The 19,927-nt window shown below is 43.7% G+C and overlaps 1 protein-coding gene and 1 long non-coding RNA gene across 3 annotated transcripts in view; both read right to left on the bottom strand.

Moving 5' to 3' along the window:
• Positions 1-7,129, bottom strand: part of LOC132518126 (uncharacterized) — a 36,419-nt gene extending 29,290 nt beyond the window's left edge. Inside the window, exon 1 of the long non-coding RNA XR_009539863.1 lies at positions 7,038-7,129. This is a non-coding gene — a long non-coding RNA (uncharacterized LOC132518126). The remainder of the gene's footprint in view (positions 1-7,037) is intronic.
• A 1,000-nt stretch (positions 7,130-8,129) lies between these two features.
• CMYA5 (cardiomyopathy associated 5) overlaps positions 8,130-19,927 on the bottom strand; it is a 106,084-nt gene continuing 94,286 nt past the window's right edge. Inside the window, exons 10-14 of one of the 2 annotated variants that reach the window (XM_060143196.1) lie at positions 17,854-17,987; positions 16,475-16,574; positions 14,211-14,384; positions 12,689-12,745; positions 8,954-9,078 (exon numbers count right to left, since the gene is read on the bottom strand). In XM_060143196.1, the coding sequence (XP_059999179.1) occupies positions 12,736-12,745; positions 14,211-14,384; positions 16,475-16,574; positions 17,854-17,987 (418 nt within the window). In that variant the 3' untranslated portion in view covers positions 8,954-9,078; positions 12,689-12,735. Of the gene's footprint in view, positions 9,079-12,688; positions 12,746-14,210; positions 14,385-16,474; positions 16,575-17,853; positions 17,988-19,927 lie in introns of both variants that reach the window. The other variant, XM_060143195.1, reaches the window with a different exon arrangement.

Raw genomic sequence — 19,927 nt, 5'->3', positions numbered from 1 at the left:
TGGTCATGGCAGTTTAATAATCCTGGCCATTAAGATCTTGCACATAACTTCCCTTGCTTTCCATATAACCAATCTTTTGACTTACACAGAGCTTCCCATGTAAAAATCTGTCAGTTCTCCTGAGCATGTGGGATTTGAGAGGTGAAGAGCCACAGGCAGTATGTGCAGCCCAACACTGACCACGGTGGGTACCCGCAGGTCTTGGAGCTCAGGGCCCTAGAGAGAGAATCCTCTGACCAGAGATGTATGTTCTCCAGCCCCTTTGGCAATTTGATTTCTCACTACAGATTAAGTGATTGGCATCCTAAATTATCAATCAGTCTTCTGTGGGCTTGATTAATGTGGGTGAATCCCTGTGGAACTGACAACCTTTGGGAGCTCTGACCAATCCAGTTCCTAGATCTTCAGTGGGAAAACCAGCCCTGAATTGTAATGACAATTCTAACCCGGGAAGACCAGACACTTCCCCAATACACACACATAAGAAATATGCACAACATACAGATGCACACACAAATACACTCACATACACACTTACATACACACCTGTGAGGCCCTGTCTGAGGCTCTGTTTGGCCAGGCAACTCCTTGGATGACATCATTATCTCATTTTCCCTGTAACTGAAAATTCATGCAGTTGAAAGATATAAAACATTTCCTTCAAACTTCCTTGTATTTCTCCATCTTTGGTGGTTGCCAACTTTTCATTGAAGGTAAACAGACTCAGTTCAACACGAAGTCTGCCCAGGTACAACAGCAGTTTTTCCCACAGTTCTGCACTAGGCTGGTTCTAAAGGCAACTAGTGGTATATGTAAAAGTATGAGATTAGAACACTCCCTAACACTATACACAAAAATAATCTCAAAATGGATTAAAGACCTAAATGTAAGGCCAGACACTATCAAACTCTTAGAGGAAACACAGGCAGAACACTCTATGACATAAATCACAGCAAGATCCTTTTTGACCCACCTCCTAGACAAATGGAAATAAAAACAAAAATAAACAAATGGGACCTAATGAAACTTAAAAGCTTTTGCACAGCAAAGGAAACCATAAACAAGACCAAAAGACAACCCTCAGAATGGGAGAAAATATTTGCAAATGAAGCAACTGACAAAGGATTAATCTCCAAAATATACAAGCAGCTCATGCAGCTCAATAACAAAAAACAAACAACCCAATCCAAAAATGGGCAGAAGACCTAAACAGACATTTCTCCAAAGAAGACATACAGATTGCCAACAAACACATGAAAGAATGCTCAACATCACTAATCATTAGAGAAATGCAAATCAAAACTACAATGAGATATCATCTCACACCTGTCAAAATGGCCATCATCAAAAAATCTACAAACAATAAATGCTGGACAGGGTGTGGAGAAAAGGGAACACTCTTGCACTGTTGGTGGGAATGTAAATTGATACAGCCACTATGGAGAACAGTATGGAGGTTCCTTAAAAAACTAAAAATAGAATTACCATATGACCCAGCAATCCCACTACTGGGCATATACCCTGAGAAAACCATAATTCAAAAAGAGTCATGTACCAAAATGTTCACTGCAGCTCTATTTACAATAGCCAGGACATGGAAGCAAACTAAGTGTCCATCAACAGATGAATGGATAAAGAAGGTGTGGCACATATATACAATGGAATATTACTCAGCCATAAAAAGAACGAAATTGAGTTATTTGTAGTGAGGTGGATGGACCTAGAGTCTGTCATACATAGTGAAGTAAGTCAGAAAGAGAAAAACAAATACCGTATGCTAACACATATATATAGAATCTAAGAAAAAAAAAAAAAGATCATGAAGAACCTAGGGGTAAGATGGGAATAACGACACAGACCTACTAGAGAATGGACTTGAGGATATGGGGAGGGGGAAGGGTAAGCTGGAACGAAGTGAGAGAGTGGCATGGACACATATACACTACCAAACGTAAAATAGATAGCTAGTGGGAAGCATCCGCATAGCACAGGGAGATCAGCTCGGTGCTTTGTGACCACCTAGAGGGGTGGGATAGGGAGGGTGGAAGGGAGGGAGACACAAGAGGGAAGAGATATGGGAACATATGTATATGTATAACTGATTCACTTTGTTATAAAGCAGAAACTAACACACCATTGTAAAGCAATTATACTCCAATAAAGATGTTAAATAAATAAATAAAGGCAACTAGTCAGCAGGGCTGCTCCCCTAGAAGCAGGGAGTGAGCAGGGTCACAGGGTTCCTGGTCAGAGCTGAGAAGGGGACAGAGAACACCTTTTCTTCTCTCCCACCCATACCAGGCCCTTTCTTTGCAGGAGCTGAGAGCTGGCAAAGGCCAGCCCAGGGGACCTTCATGAAACATCCTGTTTAATGCTGAAAAACGCAATACCCAAACAAGTGAAAAGCCAGTTCTTTGAGACTGCCACTGCATTACTCCTCATACCTGTTACTTCTTGTTAACTCACCCAGAATATAACCTAAAGTCCTTACTTGGCCTTTAAGGGCATTATGAACTGGTCCCCAGCTACCGTCTGCATCCACAGCATTCTCTCCTCCTTGATTATTCCACTCCAGTCCCCTGGCCTCCTCACTGGTCTTTTAACACACCCTCATGCTGCTGCCTCGGGACCTCTATACTTGCTGCTCTTTCTGTAGGGAATACTATTCCTTTGCAGATATCCACATGACCTGTTCCCTCACTTCATTTAAGTCTTTATTCAAATATCACCTTACTAGAGACGCTGTCCCATCATACCTCCAATATATAGCAGTACCTGCCTCCTTTTACTCTTCATTCTCTCACCCTGATTTATTTTTCTTCCTAATTCTTATTCCCCACTGACATACTATGTATGTGTTTATTGTCTGTCTTCCTCCACTAAAATATAAGCTCCTTGCAAGCAGGGATTTTGTCTGATTTGATGACTGCCATTTTGCCAGGGTCTAGAATAGCACCCGAGCCATAGTAAGTACTCAATAAATCTGTGTTGAATGAATGAAATGTGCTTCTCCTTCCCCATTTTCCTTTTTCCTATTTATTTTTCCTGAGGCCTCCAAAGTTACAAAGTCCTCAAATAACATGTTGACTCTGGAAGTGTATCATTCTCCCTGAAGTGCCTAACATGTAGTAAGGCCCTCCGTGGTGTCAGGCAGCCCAACACGAAGTCTGGAAGCTCGGGTTAGGTTGAGAAAGGATTTCCAATCATTAGCTAGTTGTACAGAAATCCACGGAAGGGAAGATACTACGGGATTCTAAAACCATTCTAAGGAGTAATGGCCAAATTCATCTTTGGAAAAGAAGTGCTCTTTGGTTCAGGGAATTGCTTTTAATGGACCTTTTAGTTCTGCAAAGAAAGGCCTGAAGTCTGGGCAGGATAGAAGAGGCTGAGATTGAAGGGCACAATCTTGCTCTCAGTCTATTACAAAGGTGTCTATATTGGTAAGAGAAGTGTTTTTATGTTTTCTAGTTGCACTGGCTGATCTGAAAAAAACAAAGTTTAAACAGAGCTAGAAACTTAAAGAATAAAGTAGAATGGAGAGGTTTGTCTGTTCAATATGTCTGGAAGACTGGGCTGAAGAAGGTATCAGAGGGGGCTCCTGGCAACATGAGGTGCTTCACATTCAGTTTTATTTTGTCTCATAATCTATGAAGAAATTTCCCTTATTAACCCCAAGTCTTCAACAGAAGCTATGTTAACCACTGCCAATGTCAGCCTTGTGTTAGCACTGCCTTAAGGAATCAATGGAGACTATGTCAATGTTTTGGATGGTGAAGGTCAAATGGGACCAGGGAAGCATGAAGAAGTAGTGGTGAGGCGGCTAAAGGAGGTGGAGGAGAATTTGGAGGACAGAGATGTCAACAAGGAGAATGTAATCACTTAGAGAAATTCTTGGAAATTTGACATAGGAATCAGAATTTCTTGCAATCAGTATAATATCCGTATTTGGATAGTAAAAGAAAAGGGACTGGGAGAGAATGAGAAATTTAGGGACTTTGTGGTCCCTAAAGTGAATTCTGCATCACAGAATTCAGACTTGAATCTCAGTGGTTATCTACTTTTAAAACTTTATTTAACCATAGAAACCTGTTCATCAACTAAACTATTATATAGAACCCAGCAGGTAAAACAGAATAAAACTGAGCCACTGTGATGGAAAGGGATAGAGGTTTGAATTTATGCCCAGTTGGCTTTCCCATTGGATCCCACGTTGGCCCTCAGGCCCCTCTGGGGAATCCCAGTACCCCAGGAACATAGTTTAAAAACCATGGATCTGGAACTCAAAGCAAGAATATACTCTTTAATATTCCAGATGTTTGATCTTTCAGCCTGACTCTGAGGGCTCATTACCTGCTAAGCAGCATGTCTCTGAGCCAGCTGTCACTGATGGGGTGTTCTCCCTTCTCTTGAACCAAATTCCTCAACCCTGGGACTTCTACCCACTGGTCCTGGTGTAAAAATCAAAATAAGCCTATTCTTTCCATATAACAGCCTTCAAGTCTTTGAAGACCTCTAATTTCCTTCCTTAACTTGTCTTTGTTCCAAGTTAAACATTCTCAACCCTCCAACTATTCGCAAACTATTCTTACAGTTCATATGCTATTTGGGCACCTGAAATTACTGATATTGATTAGAGAAAACAAACAGCATAGATAGAGTTAAGACCAAAACAGGGGCACATAAAAGAGAGGTACAACCACACACACTATGAGGGTAGTAAAGGAAAATGAGAGATGTTGACCTGCTACTCTGAAAACTGTACAGAAATATGTCCTCCCCCCTACCCAACCCTGCCCGCCCCTGGCACTGTGAAGTGGGCTGGAAATCAGGTCGAACTTCATTCAGCTCAGGGCTGTGCCCTGGATCACTCCCTAATAGTCACAAAATCAGAGATACGAGGGGATGGCTATCGACAGTGGAGGCACTCAGCTCTATTATTATTTTGAAAACATTCCCCAGCAGCTGGGCTCCAGAATTCAGGACAGTAAGTGCCTAGCATGGGTTCATCCCCACTAGTCTTAATTGACCACATGTGTATCCACACAGTTATTGATCCTTGCCTAATGCCATGGACTATTAACTAAAAACAAGTGACATTCTGTAACCATGGATCCATCAGTTGTTTCGGAGCAGGATGTATCAGAATGTCAGCATCGTTCAGTGGTTATTATTGGATTTATCTTGGGCACTGGCTTTGGTGGAGGCTGTAGGGGTCAGGGAGGCGAGCTGCAACACGTAGGGTTAGTTGCACAGCTGGAAAGTATGCGGCCAGCTCAGTATGAGGGCGCCCCACCAACCTCCCTGAAACAAAACTTCGGCTTCCTGCTATCAAGGTGCTTCACACACACCCTATTGGTGGCTTGAGGCTTGGAGACACATGCATGTTGCGCATACCAGCAGTGGCAGACAAGGAAAACTGCACTTGACATAGGAGGGTCCTTTCAGTGCCGATCCTGCCTCTGCGTGCCTGGACCATATCCTTTGCCTGTGATAAAGCTCTTCCATGAGTATACACTGCTTCAGTCCTGTGAGTTCCTTCAGAGATGATTAATGGGTAATTAACACAGCAAGGGTGAGAAGGGACTTCAGATACAAGCCATTCTGCGGCCTGAAGGGTGCTTCTGATGGGAGAGTGTTAGTGTTTGGTGCTGAAAGCACACTGTTTTGTAAGTGGGTGTGATGAAGTACAATACTTAGTTCTGTTGGATGTTAGGGAAGCACGTCCAGAAAAATAACAGGCACGTGGTCTGGTTTGCTCCAACAGAAAAATATTTCTAACTTTGAAAAAGAATGCATCCAGCCAGAGTTGCCAGGTATGTGTGCAAACAGATAGAGAAGGACCACAGTGTTCGTCCTCATTTTTTTTCTTTTTCCCACATGCTCTTTCATTTTGGCCCTGTACCTGTTAGGGGCAACACTGTGGTTTCATGTCTTTTTTCCACAAATAGAATATTATACATGCTTCTGAATCCTAAATAACGTCATTGGTATTGAAGAAAGAATCAAGGTATCCCATGTCTGCCAGGACTATGACAGCATTGACAACAAAACAGAGGCTTGGGAAGGAAGTCAGTTCAGGAAGGAAGAGAATGTGTATATATGAATGAATGTATGTGTGCATACATGTATATTCAGATGTGTATGTGTGGTATGTGTGTGAGAGAGTATGTATACACACACGTAATTTTCACACACCACGTATATGTAGAAAAAATGATCTGTGATTAAAAATGAAACAAAATATAACCATTTTATTCTCTTAGCTCAGGATTTGAGCTATATCTAAATCCAGGCTCTGCCACCTGCCGGCTGTGACTATGTACAAGTCAGTTAACTGCTCTGAGACTGGTTTCCTCATCTATAAAATGGCAATTTTTATTGTGCAAGGTTCTGATGGGGATTAAGAGATAATGCATGGGCTCTACATGTTATTAACCATCAACAGATTTCCAGAAGAGAAATTTTGACCAAAATTTGCTAACTTCCTTTCTTTTCTCTGAGGATCTGTAGTGAGAAGAGGAAGGACAAGAAGGGAATGGAACTCAGAGAAGAAGGACCAAGGAGGAGGACATGAGGAAATAGCATTAACTTCACTCTACTTGTCTGCACTGGAATAATCCCCTAGGAACCAACCAGGAACTCGCTTATCAGTCAACAAAGGCAGCTAAAACATGATCTCCTGACCCCACTGTCCTCCCTGCCACCATCCACTTGCTACGGAGTCAGAGACAGGAGGCCACTTACCGGGGATGCAGTGGAGGGTTGGCCACAGAGGGTCTCCAGCATCCCCTGTCAGGATGTTTTATAAGCTAAAAATGCTGTGCCATTTCACATGCTTCTTTAATCTCATGTTTACAATTATCCTGAGAAAAAGGCATCACTAAAGCATCTGAGTTGCATAACGTGCTGACCTGTAAGGACTGAATCACGATTTGAACCTAGTTCTTCCCATTACCACACAGCTTCCTCCTCGATACCAGAGCTGTTTCCAACTTGATGGGCGTTGCTGGTGTCCTGTCCCATTCGCCCCAGCTCACCTGAGTGCACCAGCAGCTGTATTAGAGGGTTGTCAGCCCTCTGTCAACTGTGTCAGGCACCTATGTTTCTTGTGCTCTTTGAGGGTTTTCTTGTGACCACAGGAGCTTGCAAGGAACACAACCTGGAAAGGTAGGGAAAGGGAATTTAATGTCCCCTAGGGTCCCCTGGGGCAATGCTCAACCAACTGGGGTTGGAGAGAAGCACTTACATTTCAGCCTCTGGCATGTTCTGAGTGGTTTCTGGGGATGCCCCCAGCATGAGAGCCCCAGATGTTCACAGTGTAATAACCCACCCATAAAACATGTCCTTCATCCGCTCTTGCCCCTTCCTGTCTCACTTTCCCCACTTCCTCACACGTGCTTCCTCGGACACCTCCTATGTAAAGAACCCACGCTAAATCTTTACCTCGAGATCTACTTTTGGAGGAACCCCAACTGAGTCAAATTCTAAATTCCATGTGGTTGCTGCTACTGTTGTTATTGTTTTGAATTACGCTACATTCCCACCAAAAAAAGTAACAATGACCGTGGGGTGCTGATCAGTCAGACCCTCATTAACACTTTTAAGGCTTGAAAAAACTGAAGGTAGTGTTTCCCATAAAGCAACAAGTTATTCCTCCTGTTTCACGAAGTACCCTCCTTCCCAGCAGCTGCTCCAATTTCAAAGCAGGATGATGAAGGCTTTGAAGGCGCTCTGTTAATGCAGTTACAGATCCAGTTTGGGTATGCTAGCTATTAAACAATGGACTTTAGGATATATGCCAAAAGTAGGACATTGTCTCTCGACATAAGAAAACAACTGAATTGGTAATGTTAAAAAAGAATCTGTAAGTATGATCAAAGTATTTATATTATGGAGAACAAGAGCAATCATCTCAACATGCATTCTAGATTTATCAACTCTGCACACATATTTTAGGAAGATTTTGAGAGATTTCAATACAATATCTAAAAATGACCCACCATTTTATTTTTAGCAAAAAGAGATTCTCAGTTTCTGGTAGTTGTCTGTAACTATAGGCTGAAAACGTTTCGATTTTAAAACATATATGGTAAAATTCTCACATGAAAATGAGCGGTAGCACAACCCACTGCAGTGCGATGGCTCTTTATTCACAGTTTGTCCCGTCCAGAGATGCCAGACTCACGTCACATGCAGTAAGTTCACATAACACGTTTTGGTTTACAGACTCTAACCATTTATTTAACAAAATGGAAATTTCTAATATCTAGCACTTTTCTACATTTAAAATTACAGGGAAAAGAGACTCGTGTTCTACAGTATATAATGATTACAAAAGAGTTCGTTATCAGCTTTGAATGGTTAAAACACTTTCTCTGCTGATTAGGACTCCACATCCTTTAGTGAAGTGAGATGACATTTTTCTTGTGGAAAAGGCCAGTGTTCCTTGTTGGAGGAGATGTGTCACCAGCACAACCTTCCCTTCACTCAGACCTGTCCATCTGAGGATTTCTTTTACCAGTGAAACAGGTGGGAGTCCATTTCACTATTTTGATTCCCAAGTCAGATATCAATCCTTTTAACTTGGGGAAGAACTCAAACGTATATAAACCAAAAGGCGGAGATTGCTTTTTCCATCCTTTTTACTCACGTGACGCTCTGGAAAGTCACAGTTTTCTTGGTGGTTTTGCTCGCGTGCTGATCCCTGTTCATGGAGCTATTACTAGTGCCAATGTGCAGGAGACGTTTTGAATAATGTCTAGCACCCACAGGAAAGAACAACAGACCCCCCAAATTTGAATTTTGTTCTTGCAAACTCTAAAAGCCAACGATCACTTGTGCCTTGCAGAATCTGGGGGCTCTATTCCCAGGTGCAAAGTGCATTTTCCGGGTTTCTCCAGAGCAAAGGCAGGGTGGACGCCCTCATTAAACCTGTGCCTGATGATGAAGAGCAACTGTCCAGTCTCAGAGTTTATAAACAGGAGCCTTTGGGTGGTGTAGTCCAGTAGGATGCCCACTCTGGCAGGACGCTCTGTCACGTGGACATCGCTCACAATGCCACTGTAGAAAAATGTGTATCTGAAATGGAATGGAATGGGAATTGAAAACTTTGGAAATCTTGAAGGACCATGATAAAGAAAATCACTTGGAGATAACCGATTGTGCAGTTGTTCACCTCAATTCACAATGAGTTGCAATAACATTGTCCCAAATACTTTAACCAGATCCCTCCTAGATGCTAAAATGCATAGCTCTTCCCAACAGACGAGTATTTTTAATAATTTTGCTCCTTCTACATTAGGAGGCAGTCCCAGAATAACCAACATATGCCTCCCTTGTGATTTTTCTCAACATTTTAATTCTTTCCCAGCTGCCCACGTGTTTTAACTACTGCATTCATGGTGTGTCATTCTTTTGAATAAAACTCCTTTGAGGCTGCCATGTACTTTAAAAAGTACCGCGGGCTTGCCTTCCATAAAGTGTATTAATTTTACCATTTAAAAATTTTGTAAGTAACTTACATAAGGACCTTTATGAAGTTTAAGAAATATTTCATTATTTTTGCCCAACTTCATCTTTTGTACACTCCCACTGCCCCAAATCAACTTTCCTTTTCATCTTCTCACCCTTACAGCCAAGGGGGGGTGCCTTTGATTTCTTTCTTCAATTCAAACAAATTCAGTTCAACATGTAGTCATTGGGCATATCTGTGTGTCCTGTACTTTGCTAGACCTCTGCACCTCTGGGGGATATGCAGACCATAGCATACTGTCCTTGCCCGCAGGGACCCCATACTCTACTAAGCAGGAATGAAAATTGTTGATGACTTAAACATGGGCTGGGGCTGAGTGAGACTCCAGTTTAGAGCACAGATTGGTAAAGCGTTTCCTTACACATTTAATGGACCTGGTTTAGTTGTGAAAGGAAAGGTTCAAGGCCAGGCTGGCAAGGAGAAATTGCTGAACAGAAGAAGTTAAATTGCTCTATGCAAAAAAGTAACACAAGGTGGGAGTTTTCTCCTGGCAATCTTAGAAACAGAGGGTGGAGCCCTGAAAACAGAAGAATAGAAGAAATGAGAGATGGAAGAGAAGAAAAGAGATGAGGGACAGATCTGTGAATATGATAGGTCTGAGGGTGGGAGTGACACTGGGAAGACTGGGTCCGGAGAAACTGGGTGACTCTGGTGTGGCTGAGAAGGACAAGGACCTTGAAGACCTGTGACATCTCTCTTAAAGGCCCAGAAGCTTGAGTGCAGGAATATTTAGGAAATGGCAAGTTAGCAATTTCCTCGCTGAATGAAGCTCACGTGAAAGGGCAGAGGTTCACGGGGATGGAAGGTAAGCGAGACTTCCACAGTGATAAAGGACCTCTTCAGTGCCTTGCTAATGTGAAATATGGCAGAACATTATGAAGTTTTAGAACCTGTAAGCACACAGAGGCTGCAGGTGGCAATGATGGAGAACAGCAGTGGGCTGTTGTTGGGCTGCCCAACTTCACCCTTGGAGAACAGATGGAGAACAGGCTGGGGCTCTTACAGAAGGGGCTTGGGGAGCAGATGGGCTCACATTCAGCCAAAGAAGAATGGTCAGAACCGGATGGGGAAAAAAGGGAGAAGGCGATCCAAGCCATCGGGGCAGCAGAAGCAGTGATGAGGTGGCAGAATAAACCTGTATGTCACGGAGAACATCACCATCTGATTGATGGGTGAGAAGGGGACATGTGAATGACTTTAAGGATATTACCCGGATAGGTAAGTCAGAGGCCAGGCTCTAGACCTGCCCTGTCCAATACAGTGGCCACCAGGCACACGTGGCCACTTAAATTAAAATTAAGTAAAATTCAAAATTCAGTTCGTCAGTCCTATTAACCACATTTCAAGTTCTCAAGAGCCACATATGACACCATTTTTCTATTTTTGCAGAATGTGTGATTGCGCAGCACTGGTCTAGAGGGTTCTGAATGCCCATATAAGCCATTTCCCTACCCTGCTTAGAAGGTCCCCGGTGCCCACAGGCCCAGCCCTGGTCAGTCCCTGAGCTAATCGCTACCATGGAGGTCAAGGAGGGAAAGACATTCCTTGAAGCCTTGGACCCACCAGTTCTACAGGGCCTGGAATTCGTCCTGTCTTGTTTCTGCCTCCATTTCCTACTGAGCACATCACTTCCTTCTCCAACCTGCACTCCGGCCTGAAACCAAGCCTATCTGCCGCGGCCTGACTCCCTCCCTATCCTTTGGACTGCTGGTCCCTGTTCAAACAAAGGTCATCCAGAAGCCTGATTCTTGACACCTGCATGACCCTGGAACTACCTTGGCGAGGTTTCCCACCTGGGTGGACCACCCTTGTGAATCTCACTGATGGCCCAGAATGAGCCCAGCCAGACTCCTCTCCACCCTGGTGGCCACTCCCCTCAGGCCTCCTCATACTCCAGCCTGGTCACATTCTTCCTGGCTTCCCCCTTCACTGTGGTCCCACCTGAGTGTCGACACCACTGTAGATGTTTGTAGATTTTTGAGCAGAAAAGGAAGGGACGTGATGCAAATGATGTTTGAGAAATATTTGTCAGCTGTGACACATAGAATGGCTTGGAGTGGGTGGAGACTGGAAGAAGAACACAGGCATGTTGGCTGTGGATGAAACTAGTAAAGGAAACAAAGCCTTGAACTAGAGAAGTAAGTTAGGAACAGACAGGATGAAATACCGTTGATTCTTTCTCCTAAGAATCTCTTCATTTCTCCTATCCAGTTGTGACATCTTAAAGCCTGATGCAAGTAGAATCAAGAGTAATACCGCTTGGGGCTTCCCTGGTGGCGCAGTGGTTGGGAGTCTGCCTGCCGATGCAGGGGACACGGGTTCGTGCCCCGGTCCGGGAAGATCCCACATGCCGCAGAGCGGCTGGGCCCATGAACCATGGCCGCTGAGCCTGCACGTCCGGAGCCTGTGCTCCGCAACGGGAGAGGCCACAACAGTGAGAGGCCCGCATACCGCAAAAAAAAAAAAAAAAAGAGTAACACCGCTTGGTTTAAATCATGAAGCGAGAAAAATGGAAAAACACAGGAGGGTCTGCTATAGCAGTACTCTCAGTAACCTGAAGGCCAGGGTGCTCTAATTTGGAACATGAAATGAGGCATTTAAGACCTGACCTCTCTGTGCTGTGACCACACACAGCACACTCCTCCTCCCAAAATCTACAGAACCTACCCTGGGCCCACAAGAGCCAAAGACCAAAGTTGTTGAACCTGCTGAATGAAATGAACAGTTCTGTTTTCTAGAGTCTAGAACTCTGTATTGGACTCTCGTCTTTGGTTTGGGTTCTTAAGGGTTCAAGTGTCTAAGGAAATTTTCATGAAATCAATATCTAGTTCCAGCTCTAAGTCTACCGATGATAAACTCTGGGTTTGAATGATCTTTCAGCTCCAGGAGGAGGCTGAATATCAATTAATCATCATGGCTCTGCCTTGATGGAATGTGACTTTAAATAGCTCTTGGAGATGGTGTCCTTATGAACCATGTCAGAGAATCAAACTCTGTCAAGTAGGATGCAGGGAGAGATGTGCAGCCAGAAATATGCAAAATCCCAATCTGTGGGCCTTTTTCTGGGAACTTGCGAGCACTGCTTCCTTTTTAAGCATTACATTTGAATAATTCTTCACATTTGATTCTTTATGATTTCAAAGTTCTTCCTTGTACCTGACTTCTTGTGATCCTCACAACCCCAAAATGTAGCAGACCAGGCATCACTGTCCCCTAACAAGACAGATGAGGCACATCAGATATGCTCATTAGATTAGCCAACTTCTGGTGAGTAGTCAATATGGGGCTAGTCGAGAATGGAGCCAGGACTAAAATCAGGTTCCTGGCTCCAGTCTCATGCTCTTTTATTAGACTATCTTGTGCACATATTCAGTTCATAACATGCTCGCCTTATCTAACGCAGGTTAACAGCTTTTTCACATCAAGCGATTAAACAATACTAATGAGACAGGCTGGGACCTGGGACCCTTTACTGCAGCACTTGCACCTGGACAAATGTCTTCTTGAGCAACAAAATGCAAAGAAACTATAAAGGACTAAAAATAACTGCATGCATGTCCAGTTGGGGCAAATTATGAACAACAAGATACAAAAAGGCCAAAACCCAACTGCCACTTCTGAGGTGCTGGGAGCAAAAGCAGGGTACTGCGCATGATCCGTGCCCGCGGCACCACCAAGGGGGTGGGCGGACCACCTAAGCCACGCCTCCCGCCTGACCCAGCAATCCTCCCCTACCCTCAGCCCGTATAACGGACCAGCTCACTCCCCCTCACGGAGCGGGCGTGGGTACCTATTACTTGTTCTCGCTCTCTCCTGCTCCGGCAGGAGTCCCAATAAAGCCTTGCTTGCATTCCTCGTCTGGCCTCTTATCAATTTCAATTGATTAAAGAGTCCAAGAACCCAGGTCGGTAACACTAATAATATAGACCAGAGGTTAGTCAGCTTTGTCTGTAAAGGGCCAGATAGCAAATATCTTAGGCTTTGGGGCCATTCAATCTCTATTACAACTAGTCATCTCTGCCATTGTAGCACAAAGGCAGCCATAGGCAATACGTAAACAAATGAGCTTGACTGTGTTCCAATAAAACTGCATTTACAAAAAAAGCAGCGGGTCATATTTGGCCTGTTGGGCTATAGTTTGCCAACCCTTAATATAGACCAACGGCGGTAGGGTAGGGGGGTGGTACTGGGGACCTACTTCTTCCTCAGTCCTGTTGACTCCTCTGTGGAGGGAGCCCTTTCGGCCTTACCCTTGTGGTCTTTCCCCACCCTGGGGTGAGCTTTGAAGGAAAAACTGGCCATGCATGTGTTTCCCTAACTCTTCCTGACGAGTTTCCTGAGGAGATGCACATGCTTCTCCAGGAACCTACTCTGCCCCACAGGATGGGAAGCTGCCCTGGCCAAGGCTCTGCGTGGGTACAAGTCTGTCTATTAATAGGGTTCGATATAAGAAACATTCTTGCTTTCACATATGAACCACATTCTCTAAAACCGGCTTCCTCAGTAATCAGAGTAGTAGTTGAATCTCCAAATACTTGAGTCTTCTGTTTTCTTTCTCAGCTGACTCAGAACTTGGGCAGGGAAGTGAGAGGTTATTTATTAGGTCCCTCAGAGCCCTCTGCCTAGACATCAACGCATGACACTTTGATTAAGTGGGGAGGGGCAGGCTCCGGCTTACCTCTGCGGCTCAGAGCAGTGCATGTACCACGCGGTCTCTCCTTGTCCCAGGGCGCCAGCCTGCACTGCCGAGCTGGAGCAGATGCCCAGTCGGTACGCTGGGCAGTCTGTGACAGTGGTTTCCCAGTAGTGCTGGCCACAGGCAGGCAGCTCCTCACCCAGCACTGATGGGATTCTGCAGGCAAAGTTGATCAGGAATTGCCAGCCTTTATCTCATAAACACCAACATTCATAAATGTGTCCACAGTTTAAGCAGGATTCTATCCTCGGAAACTGCTGGAGTTTGACTAAAGACACTCATTGTTCATTGTGCCCCCGACCGTGACCTGATGGCCACAGAATTCCCCAAACCCTCAATATGCATTTAACACACTTCTACTGCCACACTCAACACACATGTATTACACATAGCATCTCTTGGAGGGACTGGGAACCTGGAAATTAGAATAATGGCAGGATAAAAAGAAATGGCACAATCTCTGCTTTCAAAGAGAGTGAGGAAATATAAGGGAGGCAGGTGGAGAATTCCAAGAGAGCATGACTTGCAAAGTTTTCTTCCAAAACTTGCACATACACAAAAAGGAGTCTCTAAAACCTTCTCTCACAATGGGTTCCAGTGTCTGCTGACTTTCCTGGGCACAGAGACCGAAAACGGTGCTGCTCCTGAAGAGCAAGCTGTCTGGGGAGGCCAGAGCAGAGCGGAGTTCCACCTGGATGAACCAGGTGTAATGCTTGTGCTCCTCAGAGGCTTGTGGTCAACAGTCTTTGGGACTCTGGCCTCTTCAGATGGTAGCAGGTACACCTGAGAGGTTGTCGAAAGGTCTCTTTTTGTCTCACCTCAGCTATTTTTATAAAAGACACGGTGAAGTGAACCAAAGCACTTCCCACTGCGGATGGGTGACCTTGTTTGCAGGAATTGCTCAATTTTGCTTTGAAATGGCTGAGACAGCAAGGAAGCATTTTTAATTTAAGCAGCATTAATATTCAGTCAGCACCCTCTCCCTCTCCCCCTTAACAGATGAGAAAGTGATTAATGCAAAGGAATGTACTTCATTTTCTCGTGTCTTTACCCAACAACCTCATTTCAGAGAGGGGGCTACTGATGGGCCCTTGCTCTCTGGAGCAAAGCCCAGCTGCCTGATATTTATGAGTTAATTTTCAGGTTAATAATAAATAAGTAAAATTCTATCAAATACATTAGTTATTATCTATGAACTCTTACCAACCTCCAATCTATTTCTTTTCTCTTTGATTTTTTTGAGAAATCCAAAAGAGACAGAAAAGCCCAATCTATTTCTTAAATCTTTTTTTCCCCTGAATTCACTCATTTGTACATGCTTAGCATCTCCAGTGTTCTGGGCCCCAGGCTAGATTCTGGAGATTAAAGATGCGGAAGACGAGGCTGTTGCTTGAGGACTAGTCAACATAGAGCATCTGACCAACGACTCCACAAGTGCTCAGACCTTTTTGCGGATAAGATCAAGGGTGCCAGGGCCCAGAAAAGGCTTGGTCATTTCCAGGAGCAGGTAACACCTGAGCTGAGCCACAGACAGATGAATAGCAGACTGAGAGGAAAACAGCACAAGTCGCCGTTGGTGGGCTCAGGGCTATACTGTGAGAGCACCCTGGGCGCATCAGTGCCAACAGCAGTGTGTTTCACATGCTTTTCACGTACTTTCTCCCATTTGACCATTTTGACCCTCAAAATAACCACGAGAGAGTGCAGGCAAATTGCAGAGCAATCTCCCCACCGTGCCCTCAGCTTTTGGATTTCTTTACTTTGCTGCTTCCTTTTGTGGGAGCTTCTGGGGGATGTGGTGGTGGTGGGGGAGGGCAAGATCCTGAAAGTCCTGCATGTGGCCAGAACCAGAAACTCAACAAAATGTCATTCTCCTCTATTCCTTTTCAAGTGGATAGATTCAAAATCTGGTTTGCTGTTGAAATAATAGAAGAATTAACCCAGGCTCTTTTTTCATTGAACCAGAGATAATGCCTTAGAACAGCCTATGTGTTAAACAAAACCATCTGTGCTTATATTTCCAATAAAAATACTGACACTTGCTCCAAGTTTGAATGATCTCTGTCACTTTCCCCCTAGTAACGAACCATAACTGAACTGTATGTGCGCGTACCAATTTATGCTCAATGTCACACATACCAGGCATGTGCACTACACCAACAATGTGCTCAGGTGAGGCCACACTGAGGTGACACCCTCAGAAGACTCTCCTGCGGAGGCATCTCGTGCTTTCTTCTTCTACTTACTCTGTCAGCCGTCTCCTCTCAGCGAAGCTGATCTCTGTTCCATCTGAGGAAATCTGCAGAGCGGGATGAGCCGTTTCCCTCAGCAGGAGAAATCTCGTTCCTATTATAGTTAGAAAATAGGATTATAACATTACTGCAATGTCGAGCGCTATCCCTGGGCCAAGCCCCGCATTTCAGATCGTAGTCTCCCTTGCTTCTAACATCAAAATCCTCTGCTCAGTGTTTTCAGATCCACAGCAAAATTTCTTCCGTGATAAGGACTAGTGAACATCAGTGGCTGGTCACCTCACCCGGTGTGCTTCTCCTGTACTAGCACTCACTCTATTATGCAAAGTATGCTCCCTGCACCAGCAGCACCTACCTACCTCACCTGGAAACTAGTTAGAAATGCAGAATCTCGGGCCTGCCCCAGACCTCCTGAACCACAATCGGTATTTTAACAAGCTCCTTGGGAGATTCACGCGCACATTAAAGTTTGAAGATGCAATGGTCTATCTAACCTCCAGGAGTGGTTCTAACAGTGGACAGTACAGGCACCATTTGGGACTGCAGGGAACACACTTCTGGACAGACAGCCCTCATGCCCTCTCTTTATAAACATCAGGCTGGCCCTAACCACATCACACCCAAGGTGCGTGCACAAGTTTTTGCTGGTTAAGCAAATCACGTAATGTGCCACCCTCAATCTTGCCATCTTTGGGTCTAGCATAAGATAATAAAATGATCACTCTTCCACTCCTCATTTCTTTTCACAATAATTGAGAACAGCCAAGCATTTTTTTGTTGGCACCATCAAGGGTATTTTCCCCAAAATGCCCTTGAACAGTTTCATCACTTTTTTGAGTTGCTCACTCATTCATTCATTCAACAAACATTAATGGGCACAAACCATGTGCTAGGCATGGAAAATAAACAGAAGAATAAGACTAGAAGCTTGTTCATAGAGTTCACAGTGTAATAAAATAAGAATATCCTCATCCCACTCTTCCCCCAACACACACACACTCAAAACATACCCACAAACGATAGCACATTGTGAACCAAACAAGGATCATCTGAGGAGATTTAAAACACTTGTCAGAGCCCATATCCAGGTAAATTAGACCAGGCTCTCCAGGAGTGGGCTCCCCACATCAGTATTTTCTTAAGCACCTGGACTGATTGCTAATGGGTGGCCAAGGTTGAGAATGTCTTAAACCAGAAAAACAAAAGAAACACCTTGACCTTTGGCCAATCTTGGGTCCTCATGCCAAAAACCTAGCCCTGCCAGCAGGTTGGGGGCGTGAAGAAGTGGCCCTCTAGGATGTCTTCTCTGGGTGGTGGAAGGGAAGGAATGGGAATGCTTGGAAATAGTTCTCTGTGTGCAAAGGAGAAGGTACCTCTGGTGGAAATGAGGGCAGCTTCACTCTGTTCACTTGTCCCAAATGCACTGATGGCTTTCACGTAGAAAAAGTAATTGTCATTGGGTTGGAGGTTAACTTTCAGTTGGAGTCCTTTAATTCCAGAGAAAGATCTAAATATGAAGGGAAAATAATAATTTTAAATATAACCCTATATGCTAAACAACTCATCATATTTCAATCCTGTAGTGAATGAACATCTTTTATTCACAACAAATCACTTATTTTTCCCTTTTTATGACCACCGAGTTAGCAAGCCAGATTTTATAAAATGGCCATTGTCCACTAAATTTACTTTATCAAATCATTTCTACCTTGATCAACTTTTGTCCAATATTGTGACTTCCAGAATGCTCTTTGGAATAGAGCCAACCAAACTTTTTTTTTTTAAATTCAGAAAATAGACTAATTTTGTGGTTATTGAGTCCCCAAGGATATGTTGTTTTCTCTATCAAATTTTGGCTGAGGGGCACTTGTGGATTAAGATGATATTAAACCAACCTGTAATGCAAAAGACACCATCTCATTAACAGATCCTGAATAGTGGAAAACTTAAGGTGAGTGTTGATTTTGTACATGGTCATCATGCCAAAGCCAGCCAACTTACAGAAACTGAAGATCTCTAAAGAAGACAATACCCTTTAGAGCAAACTTAATCCTGGAGAGAAAAGAGAATTCTAACTGCCAAATACAATCCCCAAAGCTGCTGTTCCTAAACCTCCCATTTACATTAAAAGAAAAGTGCTGGTCGTGGTATCTAAATGGCAGCAGGCTTGGCAAGAACACTGTAACAGCCCAACCATTTAAGCACAAATGGACCTGTTGGATTTGAAGATGGAGCTCTGAACTTGCCAATGAGCTGGAATAATTTTTGTGCCTCTTTTCCATTCTCTTTTATCTGCTTGATATCACGTCCTAGAGCATTTATACAAATAAAGTATACAAGTGCTCTTTCTTTTAGCCTCCATTTGGAGAGGCATTGGAGAGAGTTACAAGTTAGGCTCCTTGCTAATAAAAGAAGTCCTAATCTGAGTACTAAAGAATCAGAATCCTGTTCCTGTTAGATGTGCATTGGATACTAGTCATTGAAAACAATAGTACAATAGCCTTCAAGTTCATTCTCAGAGGGAGATGCGGGTTTTTTTTATCTGTTTGTTCCCTTTGTTTGTTTTTTATTTTCTTTGTGTTTGTTTTATTATTAATGAAGGTACCACGAAATCATTAGAATCAAAGAGTGGCCACTGTTCATTCTCAGACTGATTTTTGTTTTCAGGTTATTTCTACTTCTGTTGACTTACTTCATTCTCAGTACCTACCTTAGAGAATACCATGGAGAACCAGGAGAAGGAAAAAGTATCATTGACCCAAAAAACAGATGAACTTAGACTTTTTAGAAGCAGAAAATCTGTACAGAGTAACAATCCCTCCCCCATCAAAGCCCCATGTCTAAAAGCACAGAAAACTCACAGTGTGTTCCTCAGCAGGAGGGGGCAGGGAGGGGAGAAGCCTGGGTCTATTTGTATATTTGCTATTTAGTGCCTGCATCTGGTAAAGGTCAGTACAAACTCCCCAAACCTTATTGGTTGTTATTTCAGAACCTACCACCTGAGCAGGTCCTCACAGAGTACTATCTTTAGATGCATGGCAAATGCATGGATTGAGCCACACGTCCACTGACAACTAATAATGCTTCAATTTATTAACAAAAAAACCAGGTCCTGTGACTGAGAATGCAATTCCCAACTAATACCTAGATTGTTATTCTGGGGTAGATGTATTTCTGATCTTATTTGCCTTGATGACTGAAGAGATGTTTTCAATGTACATTAATTATAACAAGCTTATTGTCTCAATAAGCACACTCAGATCTGAACTGAATTTCAGACTTCATCCACTCATCAAATAAATACTTATTGATCACATATCATGTGCCCAGGCCCTGTCCCTGCTTGAGGTGTAAGTGACAAGTAGAGGTGAGGAAATTTCATCTCTAGAAACTGGATAGAACATATGGGTTTCATTTTGTGATAATGCAGGTGTTAAATGCCAAGGA

The sequence above is a fragment of the Lagenorhynchus albirostris genome, chromosome 3 (genome assembly GCF_949774975.1).
Source record: "Lagenorhynchus albirostris chromosome 3, mLagAlb1.1, whole genome shotgun sequence".
Classification (NCBI taxonomy): Eukaryota; Metazoa; Chordata; class Mammalia; order Artiodactyla; family Delphinidae; genus Lagenorhynchus; species Lagenorhynchus albirostris.
Note: the sequence above shows the minus strand (reverse complement) of the source record. Positions and strands in the feature narration are given on the sequence as shown.